The 12178-nt window shown below is 39.5% G+C and overlaps 1 protein-coding gene across 2 annotated transcripts; it reads right to left on the bottom strand.

The window, feature by feature from the left end:
- Positions 1–1895: 1895 nt before the first annotated feature.
- On the bottom strand, positions 1896–10652 carry MRPL15 (mitochondrial ribosomal protein L15). Of its 2 annotated transcripts, none has more exons than XM_085573817.1 (5): positions 10534–10652; positions 8919–9076; positions 6378–6543; positions 5807–5930; positions 1896–4578 (listed from the first exon to the last, which is right to left on the bottom strand). In XM_085573817.1, the coding sequence occupies exons 1-5, from the start codon at positions 10534–10536 to the stop codon at positions 4241–4243; spliced, it is 789 nt and encodes a 262-aa protein (XP_085429943.1). In that variant the 5' UTR covers positions 10537–10652; the 3' UTR covers positions 1896–4240. The 2 variants fall into 2 exon arrangements, with proteins under 2 accessions (XP_085429943.1, XP_021411363.1); XM_021555688.3 differs by lacking the exon at positions 10534–10652 and adding an exon at positions 9976–10105.
- Positions 10653–12178: the final 1526 nt, after the last annotated feature.

Raw genomic sequence — 12178 nt, 5'->3', positions numbered from 1 at the left:
ACCACTACAGCGGGAAAGGTGAGAAGAGACCATGGGAAGATGCAGATGCTTCAGAGGGAATATTAAGCACAGGAGACAGAATACATCTGAGGGTAGTTTGCTTCCACTGAGAAATTATCCTTCTTTAGCCAATGTATATTTCAGCTACAAAAGACCAAGATGAGCCACCTGGGTGGGAGATACAGGAGCTTAAAATGTTCGTAATTTTCCTCTAATGGGCAAGAACCTCGTCACACTTGCGACCTTTCTTTTCATAGACTAAACCATAACCTTAAGTTAAAGTGTGGATTTCAAGATACATAAAATTATTCCTGTCTGATCACATTTTTAGAAAATTATAAAACCAAAAGCTGCATATAGTATATTACATTGGACATACAGAGCATCTTTCATGTTTTAGATATACATAATGGTAAAGTATTTAAAATATGGGACTTGTGCAACAATTTCAAGTTGCTTGCAGAACTTGTGAGTGTTAAATAGTGCTAAATTAGTTTTAAGGTTTTTATATAGAAAATAATAGAAAATAGAAAAAGTAGAAAATAATAAAATAGTAATGAGAAGCTATCTTCATAATCGATCACTTTTATATGACTTCCTGGAGGACTAACATCAATTATGCTTCTATGTCAAAACAATGCTGGCACACTGCCAGCAAAGATTCAGATCAGGGCTACTGATTCAATTTATTTCTTTTTGGAAATCAGTGGATTGTACAGCCAACTTTTGACTGTTAGAAACACAGATTTTATATGAAGTATAATGAAGCCAGGTTTATCACTGCCGTATATATGAGAGAAGAAAAACCATGTATTTTAATCCCACTTCATTTTGAGTCTGCAGTCAGCCACCTCTAAGTATAGCACTGACTGGCTGCAGTCAGTAGAACCTGTTCCCAAGAAACACGATTTCTAATTATCATAGTATAAAACAAGGTATGTACATGTTTACAGACCTTTATTAAGATTGCAGTCTCACATTTGTAATCAGTTTAAACAAGTAGTCATTCAGAAATATGATGCTGCTGATAAAAAATGACATGGCTTTCAGCATTTTGTGACACAAATAAAAGTTCCTTTTCCTCAGCTAGCCTGTAATACTTTTCCACCTACAGCAGATTAGGTACTTCTTGCTGTGCCACATCTTGTAGCACATGAAAAAGCCCTGTCAAAACAGGATATCCAAGACAATCCTTTATCTTATGAACATGAAAACATGGTCCATATACCTAAGTAACGAGAATGGCTTCAGATGCCAGCATTGGCTTAGTCTTGCACCAGTAAGCCTGACATATAAACAACAGTCCTTTGGGACACTTTATTATGGATTTATTAGAAACCTTGTCAATAACTTACTTGTGCTTTTGATAATTCTGTATTTGGTTGCTAGGAGACTTGTGTTCCTGATGAGATAAAATGAACAGGAAATCCTCTATAGCTTTGTGACTTTTTGCATTAGTAAATAAAAATGCAAACAACTGATACAAAATACTGGCTACTGTTAACAGAAGTGAAAAAGACAAGCATTGCATATTTTAAATAAAGGAACATACAGCCCTTTTTTGCCCTCTCCAACTATAAGATGATAAAAGATCACCTTTATAAAGTAGAATGACCGGATTTTGTGGAACGTGGCTGTTTTGGCTCCAAGATATTTGTAGCGTTGTAGTATCAGAGCCAGGATACAGCTGCCTTGTGACTAAGACATCGTTCACTGAATAAGTGCTATCCAATCCCTCGACGTCACCAGACATCTGTTTCCTGTTTTCATTCTTTCTTTCACTGTTATCATTTTATCCAAGTTACCCTTTCACCTGAAAACCATTTAGAAACCTAGAGAAATCAGCATGTGCATGCGTGTGTGTATCAAAGAAGTTGATTCAGAAAAAAACTTGCTGAGAGCAATTTGTTCATTTTAATACAAAGAACAGAAATGGAAACAAACTTGCCTTTCCCCCATCTTCTCCTCCCCAAAATACACAATGATACATAAACACTTTTGTCTTCTGGTCTTCACTAATATGACTAACTTCCTTCTTCACTTCCAGTTAAGTAGCTTTCCTGTTGAGTACCACTACCTCCACAAAATACAATTGTGAATTGATTCATAAAAACAGAAACATTATGGCACAAATAAGGGAAGGCAATAAATACTCTTCCCCCTCTCTAACTCCTTCCCAAATGGAGGCAGTAGTAATATTGTTATTGTAGAGTTATTGTAATAACAAAACTTGAAAAAAAAGAAAAAGAAAAAAGTATTGCTTGTCATTTAAGGTTCCAAACCAACAATCATCAGGATGCAGAACAGGATACATCTAAAGTGAGAAAGTTATTTACTTCACATTCAAGTTAACACCAACTGTACTTTTTTTGGCACACAATATTATTCTTAACGTGCCAAAAAATGTTGGACAGCTTATAAAATATGAACATTAATGCCATTAAAACAAAATTCCTGCTATTCATAGTACAATTTTATATTGCTGTTGTTTTGCCATGTTTCACCTATACTTAAACCCCAAGTCAGGGGAATGACCACTACTGATAGCATTTAACACACATTAACAAGGAACAATAGTAGTTGAAGAGTAAGTTGTCAACATTTAGTGATTTTCTATTCTTAATCTCTTGATTTCAGATTATTTAATCAGAATGAGAAGATTTGCTCTATTTTGTGCTGTGATTACATATGGTCATGTCAATTGATAAGGTAGGTTGCTGAGCAAAGGAAAAATCTGGGCTGGTTGACAAACGCCAACAAAAATTCATCAGTTTTATTTTATTGTCTGAAAGAAAGAAGATTTTCCTTAAATCCTCCCTCACTGAGGTATATCAGCAAAATACAGATGTTACACAGGAAAAAGAAGTGATTCTAACACACAGAGGAATTTCCCTATGAGATGGGATAGCTTGGCAGCTACAGGAAACTCTAAATAGCATTTCCAAAGGCACATCAAAATTGGAAAGCAAGATGACTTCTTCTGTTCTGGTCTCCTGAACTGTTTTCTGCATTCTTATATTCAAATTATGACTACTTAAAAGCCAAATTCAGCTTCCATTAAACCACATAATTATTAAGCAGCTCATTAATTCTGAGCAGTGAGAGCAAATTCTGATACATTATCTTGGTCTCCTCACTCATCCTTCTTTTCTGTCTGGTTCACTGTCTCAAATGCCCAGTCCTAAGCTTCCACACAAAACCTAACATACTCTTGCATAGTAATAGTGCAGTATTCTGGAGAGACCGATAAAACAAACCTTTGGAAATATTTTTAAAGACTTAAGTTGGTGTGATTAAAATGCTGTCTCCCAGAAACATAACTTGGTCATAACTTCTAACAACATTTAAATTAATTTGTCCACTGTCAAACATGCAATCCGTGATCAAGCTGAAAACTGAATTCTATCTGTGTACTTCATCCATCACATCCCCATCCTTCATAATCTGCTGTCTCTGTCATTGACTCTGAATTCTGCTATATTAATAAGATTACCTTTGTGTCAGGACAAGTTTTAAACTTTGAACAATAAAAGCCAATGAATTAGGACAGCTATCTTCCCCCCATAGCCCCAAATTGAGATAGAAAGTTATGTTAAACTGCATACTCCGTCCTCCTCAATTGCATATGAAGAAATACAAGAAAAATCAAGATCTCTCAAACTTCTAGTGGTATTGATGGCAATGGCAAAATCCAAAACATAGCTATGGAATTGAAGAGGCTAAGGCAATTTTTAATACTTTTTTATTTCTGGTTCTTTTTATTTTTCCCCAACCAAAAATACCTCTTAGAGCTATTCAAAATACATTTTCTAGAACTTGTAATTTTATGCAATACGACTGTAAAAGTAATTTTAGTTTTGTACAGTCATGTTTCCGATTTTAAACTGAGAGGGGGAAATATAAACTAATTATTAGGTCAAATGACTCTCTGGAATTATCCTCTGAAACAAATGCAACACTGAAACCTTTTGTCTGAGAAAAATAACTGCCAAACCATTGGAAGAGAAAGTGCCCAGACCCACACTTTATGTCAGACTCCACATTGTTTTCAAACGTTAAGACTTCTGATACACTCTATTATGACAATAAAAAAGTTGAGACCTACACCAGAAGATTACATGAAGAAAAAAATGTTTTTTCTAGTATAATAGGAGTCTTAAAAACAAACAAACACCACTTCTACCCATTATTTCATACCCAGATGTTTCCTGTGCACCTGCAATTGTGTCCAGTCCTGAATTCATGAGCTGTAGTATTTCAACAGACTCTCATCAGTTGGTTTTAGAATTTTCTTGTCTGCCAGGTTTATGATCCATCCTGGAGCAAGACCAAAAAATATCTGTCTAGGATCCTTGCGTGCACATAACATCTTAAAAAGTTCATCCTTAGTTATGTCTGGTAAGACATAGCCATATTTCTTGGCAAGTTCCAGCCTGGCTTCTGCAACCTTAGATGGATCTGCCAAGTAGCCCCGATTCCTGGGATCTGTGTAGTAACGGACGAGGTCTTCAGGTGGGAGCATTCGCTTTGGGATTGGTTTGCCACGCAGGAAAAATACTACTGGCTTGCATAAAATTTCTGTGGGCAAACATGAGAGAAGATTAGTGACTACACAACACAGATTTAAAGACATTAAATGACATCTTCTTATTTTGTACTAAATTAGTTACTACATTCATATCAAAAAGGACCGAGTTGAATTGAATCTCAAGAACATTCTTATTCAGAATGAGATAGTGGTTTACAAGTTTCGCTTAACAACACAAAAAACTCTGTTGCAATCTGGAGGAGTTGCTACATCCAATACATTTAAAATGACTACTTGGGGAAGATAACCATAACTAAACTTATTTAAATGATTATTTCCAGGTTTGAAGCAATGCATTTGCAGGGCTATTCACACAGTGTACCAACTAATATCAAATTGAGTGCTTCTACAAGTATTTTAAATGAAGTATCAATGGCACATGCACCTATTTAGTCCTTTGTGGGATAAACCCCTCTTCCTCAAGTTTTACTGATTTTGGCAAATTAGATTCCAGAACCTTTTAACCTTATTATTTTAATTATTTTGTGAAATGAAAAAAATCCCAGAACTTGTATCACTCCAGGGTAACATATTTTGTACACTAAAAATGTCTATATCGCTCTTCTTCTCAGCCTCAGTCACACATGAAAGCTGTGTTATTGTCAATAAAATCTGCATGAATGAATGTTAGGCAGGATGCAGCCTCAAGCAAGGCAAAGCCTCATTCTTCAGTGAAAGTGTTTTGAAAACAATAGCCATTTTAACTAGAATGATTCTGAGCTTCTGTAACTTACTTCCTCACACTAAGTGGAAAAGCACTTTAAATTAAAAATATAAACATCCACAGTGTTTTTTAAATCTATTTTTTCCTGAGTTTTCTTAGTGCTATTAAACATAGGAAACAGAAGACAAAAATCCAGAAAAACAGTATTTTTAGTTCCTCTATTTACAAAGCTATTCAGATTTCCTTAACTGGTTGATTGGTATACAACTACCAACAGGTGAATAGTTAAAAAAGGACTAAACAGGTGAACAGTTAAAAAAGGTAAAACTGAGATGCATTATCATTCCTCATTAGGGGCTGGAACTACATGATTTTTAAGGTCCCTCCCAACCCAAAACATTCTATGATTCTATAAATATACATGTAGCTGTTTTTTAAGCTTTTAGAAGTTGATGACTTTCTACTAAGAACTGTGTTTGAAACTTTGATTTGGATCATTTAATCTTTGCACATTCAAAGAAAAAAATAAGCCAGAAATTAAAAGAATTTCTTACCCAAGCTCCTTGGGTCATAGAATGATGTTGTTACTACGCCTCCATTTTTTTCTATGGCTGCAATTGCTAATTCAGATGCCCTCTGCACTTCAATATTTACTTTTGCTGCAAAAATATCAGCACCCTGTAAATTTCAACACATATTAGAGTAACATTAAAATAAGTATTTTAAGACACACATTTATTCTTCTCTGAAAACTTGTAAGGAACATTAAATACTGCAAAAATATTACAAATTGTCTGTTCCTGCATGAAGTTAGGTAACCAAATTGCTCAGTCACTTCAGTTGAATAAAAAAAAACATTTCCATTTCCAAAATATTCATACATTTTTTTTTCTGTTGAAAAAAATTTCTTCAGCCTTTTGTTATATACTCCTTAACTCTGACTTCTGCAGTCCCTTGGGTATGAAGACATCCTCCCGATTATTTCATTTTTTGCTGACACACAGTGCCCTCTAGTGGATTTATGATCAACAAAAGCCCCACAGCAAACTAATCTGGAGAATTAAAATTCCAAACTATGGGAACGACAACCTGAAAGCCTAACTACCAAGTGTGCTGTCTGCATACCTCCTCCACCAGCTGGATACCGTAATCCCTCTTGAGAGGCTGCACTGTCACACCTCTGGCATTAGTCAGCTGAGTTAAGTCAATTGGCTGTGTGGGGTCAACTCTGCCCAAATCAATCAGGTACTGCAGCCTCTGAAGACTCAGAGGTTGGTACTGACGTCTGAGGCTGGGGAGAGAAAGATAAAAAAAAAAATCAAAGAACCCAAACAAAACAATGAGAAATTTATAAAACTTAAGTTTTAATAGCAACTGTCCAATTGAGATATTCTGATTTTTATCTACTCCTAAACCAAAAAAATACTAAGACATTACAGTGTCAACACTTCTTGGCAAACCAACAAGACTGTAAATAACTAACACTTTCAAAGTGAATCCACCTTCGGTGCTTCGCTGATAAACTGTCAAAGAACCAAACATCTCCTCCCATACAAACACAGTCAATGACTATCAGCAAAATTCTGTACATGCAGAGCTTACATACAAAATTTTCTGATCCATCACTGCTGTACTCAACATCTCAGAAAGTACTGAAAGCAATCTCCCTCAAAACACCATCAAGGAAGAGAAATATTGAGAAAATACGCATTAACCCACATACCCCAAAGGGAGCTGGACTCTCTTGGCAACAGCCATTGGCCTCAGCAGAACCTACTTTTGTTTTTTCTCAAGTTATAACTTTACTGTATAAACTGAACCCTACAGTTTTCCAATGCCAGAGCCTATTCCTGTCTGTGCACACCACTTACGCTGATACCCAAAACTTCCTCCTACAATCCATGTGATGGCTGCTATTGGAAGGCTCTGAGTGGCAGGCAGCTCAAAAACTGGGAAGCAGCTGATCTCCATTACTGGCAAGCCATGTACAAAGGACAAGCAATAAGAATTTGTGATGTCAGACAGCCCCTAACAGAGAAAAAATTCAAAAGTGGAGGCAGAAGGAGGAGTGAGGTGAAGATAAACAGGCAGAGATGTTGTTCAGCATGCTCCATCCTGCCCCAACAGTGTCACTTGTGTGCACTTAGTGACCACCACAGGAACATTTACAGCAGCCTGACAATGAATTCTTGCAAACAACATTGAAACTACAGAGTACTTTTTTTTGCTGTCACGTGCTGTCAGATGTTGTTAAAAACTACAAGATCCTAAAAATTTCAAGTCACTGCAGGAGGCTGGATTTTTGTTGTTGGTTATTCATGAACTTTTAATATTAATACCAATATTAACATAAGCTGAGTGTCTGCGTTCTGCAGCATTTCCTTTGCAGGACTGTGGATTTGCACTCTGCCTTCAGCTATTGAAAGTGCTTCTTGTTTATTCTCATAATAATTCAGCAAACAGGAGGAAATAATAGTACCTGGAAGTAGAATTTGAGTCACATTTCAAAACTAGTGAGATTCAGAGGAAACCTTTTAACAACTGGGACAAGTCTGAAGTTCTACTGCATGCATTAAGAATGGAAATATAAAAGTGCTCAGCTATTTGATGAAGTGGTATAAGGAAATGGAACATGAAATCAAGTCTAACAACTCACAAATACACATTAGCCTTTTCATATTTGAAATGTCTGCTTGCTGTAGCAGGCTTTTGTTACTACTGACTGCAATAGCATTGAATGGACACAGAAGTTTGCAAGACCAGATCAAAAAGCAACAAAACAGGAAACACAATGCTATCTGATGAAATAAACCCAGCTTTCAAAAAAATTTGATTAATTTTAATCAAAGTTTTTTTAGATTATCAATATAAGTGAAGGAAATTTGGAAAATGCTGACACACACCTCTCTAGGCAAGAACAGTGACTGGAGAAAAGATGTGTTAGAAGAATAACCTTAAACATTAAAAATGTGGAATAAGGACTCAACACAAACAAGTACAATGTGAAAAATAACAGAAGTATTAAACGAGGCAAAATGCTCAAGGAGAACAATGGTGAAAAGTGATTTAATGCCTCATCCAAAAGATTTGGTATTAAAGAGCTTGTTAGGATCCTAGATGTAACAGGCAGGGCACAGACAGACAAACACCACAGTGTCAGAGGGCTGAAAAGGTAGAACCATGAAGAGAAGCAGAATTGTCTGGCTGGCAGTAGATCAGAGCTTCTGGTGAATAAAGTGAGGAGAAAGAACAAAGCAAGGCTTTGGATTACACTTCCATGCCCAACATCCTCACTCCAGTCACTGGGACTGCTCCCAGTCAGTTCACTGGGTTATAAGGCAAAAAGAAAAACAAGCAGGAATGGAGAAATAGTTTCAGAGAAGAAATTCACTCAGCTGGAAGAGAAAAGGTCAGCTGTTACATATGACGGATTAAGAGAACAAGAAAGTAAATAAGCAGATGTGTAAAACAGGAAATAATAAACTAGAAGAATAATTTCTGAAGAAATGGGAGATTCTTCTGGTAAAGTAGCTAACAACCTGAGAGGAATCTGGGAAGCCAAACTTTTTCAGATAGGCCTGTTTTGGCATCCTAGATTCTTGCTTCAGGAGTAGGATCAAGAAATGCAGACAATGATTAATTGCAAGTAAACATTTAGAAACTTACCTATGTCCCTCATTAAATCCGTATTTTGGAATGGCCAAGTAAAACGGAGTTTGGCCACCCTCAAAGCCCAGTCGGGGGCGATTCCCTCTTTGTCTTTCTCCTTTGTGACCCCGGCCACACTTCCTCCCTCCGTACCTTCCACGGCCACGTCTTCTCTCCTTCAAAATAGTCAGTCATACATTTAGACAACTATTGCAGGGACCATAAAACATTAGATTTCAGAGACATAAGCAACTGAGCAAAATGCTGATTCTTGAGGGAAAATTAAGTTATAGATCTTTTCTAAGTGGAAAAATAGCAAAGCAGTTAATGTGATTTTTGCAGAGTATAGCTTTAGGGTAACATCACAACTAAGTCTGGGGACAAGTCAGCTTCCTTTGGTGGCAGGGATAGTCGAGTCTAGCACAAAAGTGCACTTGAATTCTGTACTATTTAGTAGTTTCAGGGAGTCTTCAGCACTTTTAGGAGAGTGCTGCTTGCTGTTCCCATCTCTCTTCCTGTGGTTTCAGCGTTTGAACTTCATTTCCATGTTCACTAATATTCCCCCCAAACCACAAGGATTTTTCCCTGGTTTCTTTTTGTAATTTCTCTACTTTATAAGGAGACAGGTGACGGGTTTGTTTTCGAGAAATAGCAACAAGAATGCTAGTTGGCATCACATTCCTTTTCTCTGTACGCCTTCTAACCTTCCATTTCCAAACACATTACTCCATCCCACAAACATCTGGAGGAAGAAGCCTTTTACTATTCCCCTCCAGCCCCAGCAATGCCCTGAGGTTCAGCCAGCACCGTTCATCAGTCAGCTCTGTGGGGATGGCCACACGCATCGGTCACCGGGCACGCGAAGGGCAAGCAGCGAGCCAACACACGCGCACACACACGCACGCACACACACACACACGCACAAACAAACAAACACACACACGCAGAGCAGTGCCATCGGCCCTGCCACGCCTCTTCTGGCCAGGCCGCGCTCCCGGCCGTGCCAGGATGATGTCCTTCTGACAGCCCCGGGGGCAAACCGCCAGGGCCCACCCGGCAGGCTGCAGGCACTCACCCGCTTTTTGGAGCCGGGGTTGGGCCTGAGGTTGGCCAGGCAGACCCTGGGCAGGGAGCGCAGCAGCTCCAGGCCCCGCGGCACGCCGCTCCCGCTCATGGCCGCTCCCGCCAAGGGCGCCGGGGGCCGCGCCGCTTTACGGCAGCGCCGCAAACCGCGCCGGCCGCGGCTCGCGGCGGTGTCGCGCCGCGGCGGGGCCGCGCTCGGGGCTCCCCGGCTGGGCCGAGGCGGAGCGCTGCCGGCCTTGGCTTTGCAGCGCCTTCCCTGCTCTCCTGTACTGAGACCGCGGCCGAGCCTTTAAACCACCAGCTGCATCGAAACGCGGCTGGCCGGTGGTGCACAGAGCCTTGCAGCTGCTGGAAATAGCCATTACGGTGGGAGACTCCCGTGGCTTATCCCCAGACATCAACCGAGCCTCACGCAGCCTCACCCCCCACCAGTGATCGAATTGGAAGGATAAAAGGTAGACAACTCCTGGGTTGAGATAAAGACATTACTAGGGATAGGAAAAGCTGCGCATCCAAGCAAAGCAAAACAAGTAATTAATTCACTTTTTACCATGGATAGGCAGGTGTTCAGCCATCTCCAGGAGAGCAGGGCCTTACCACGTGTAATGGTTACTTGGGAAGACAAACACCATCACCTAAACCAGCCCACCATCTCCTCCTTTTCCTTCCCACTTTTATACTGAACATGGTGTCATAAGGTCTGGAATATCCCTTTGGTGATTGAGTTCACCTGTCCTGGCTGTGTCTCCTCCCATCCTCCCATGCATTCCCAGTCTTCTCATGAGCATGGCAACCTGAAAAGAAGACAAGACCTTGGCTCTCTGTAAGCCCTGCTGAGCAACAACAAAGACATCTCCAATTACCCTTCCTGTGTTCAGCACAAATCCAAAACAGAGCCCCTCACTCAGCGTTGGGAAGAAAATTACCATAGTCGGGACCGAGGTAGAGAATTCCTAGTACTGCTGCAGTACTTGATCACATGTATTATTTCAGTCTCTTAAATTTAAATGTGTACCTACTAGAAAACCATACAGCAGCTTCCATTGGTCTATTGGTCTGGTGGGAAGGGTGTGCGGGTTGCAGGCTCAGTGCAGTGAAGAACTGAATTGAAGAAGCTGCCATTGTGGAGTTACAGAGCAGAGAGGACAGTTTCCATTGTGAAAGCTGATACTCCTCAGTGTAATATCCTGCTTTGCATCCTGAAACTTCTGTTTGACAGTACCTTCTTCCATGCTGAATGTCTGCTTCAGATTGGAGAAGGGATCAGGCAGCAGCTCTGCCAGCCCTGAGAATAAATGGAGGTAAAATGGAAATCAGGCTGCAGACATCTGTGAGTTTTAGTATGAAATCTATGCAGCTTCTTACCCCATTCAAAAAAATTAAGAAAAAATACATTGTAACAATACACAACGTGCTAGTATGGACAACCGTCTTATCTAAGCCCATTTTAGCCTCTAGGGCAGGGAAAACGACATAATTTAAAGCATGTTTTGCCTTGTAAAAAATCTCACTATGCTAAACAGATATTTCAAATGAGATAGAAAAGTATCCTACCTAAGATAGAGATCTCACTCTGAAGGGACAGCCAATGTGTCAGTTTTTGAAAGGTTCGCAGCTCAGATGTCTCCAGCAATTCCTTTGGCATACCTGAAGGTCAATTTCTTGAACACTTGTCTGTACCCAGCAGACTGCCCCATGCCCAATCCATGCAGAACTCACATTTCCCCAGTGTCCCTGGGGCCAGAAATGGGAAGTTCAAGTAAGATCACTCCAGCTCTACTGACTAAAATACTAAAATCTTGTTCTGTTTATTGGCAGACTATTACTTCTTAGGCTGGAGGTTCAGAGGCAGCTCACTTTATGGAAGTGACATTTACATGGTAAATAGCAGAGTGGGAAAGCAAAATTTTGCTCATGTCCCAAAAAGATGATCTAGAGCAAAAGTCAGGTTTGGCATACTTAATAAGCACCTGACAGAATGTGCAGCTCCTAATCTTTGAATAATTTTTAATGCATAAACTGTATTTTCTTAACTGACTTGAATTAGGTACAGTACATGAGGCAGGAGCACACGCTAAATTAGAGACAAATCAAACAAAAAAAAGTTACCCGTGTAAATAATCAAATGTTAGCAATAACAGGCATGCCCTGGCATCAGTACTATGTATCAAAGCAGCCTAACAGTCACGGCAAAA

This window comes from Lonchura striata, chromosome 2 (assembly GCF_050655825.1).
Source record: "Lonchura striata isolate lonStrDom1 chromosome 2, ASM5065582v1, whole genome shotgun sequence".
NCBI classification, from domain to species: Eukaryota; Metazoa; Chordata; class Aves; order Passeriformes; family Estrildidae; genus Lonchura; species Lonchura striata.
Note: the sequence above shows the minus strand (reverse complement) of the source record. Positions and strands in the feature narration are given on the sequence as shown.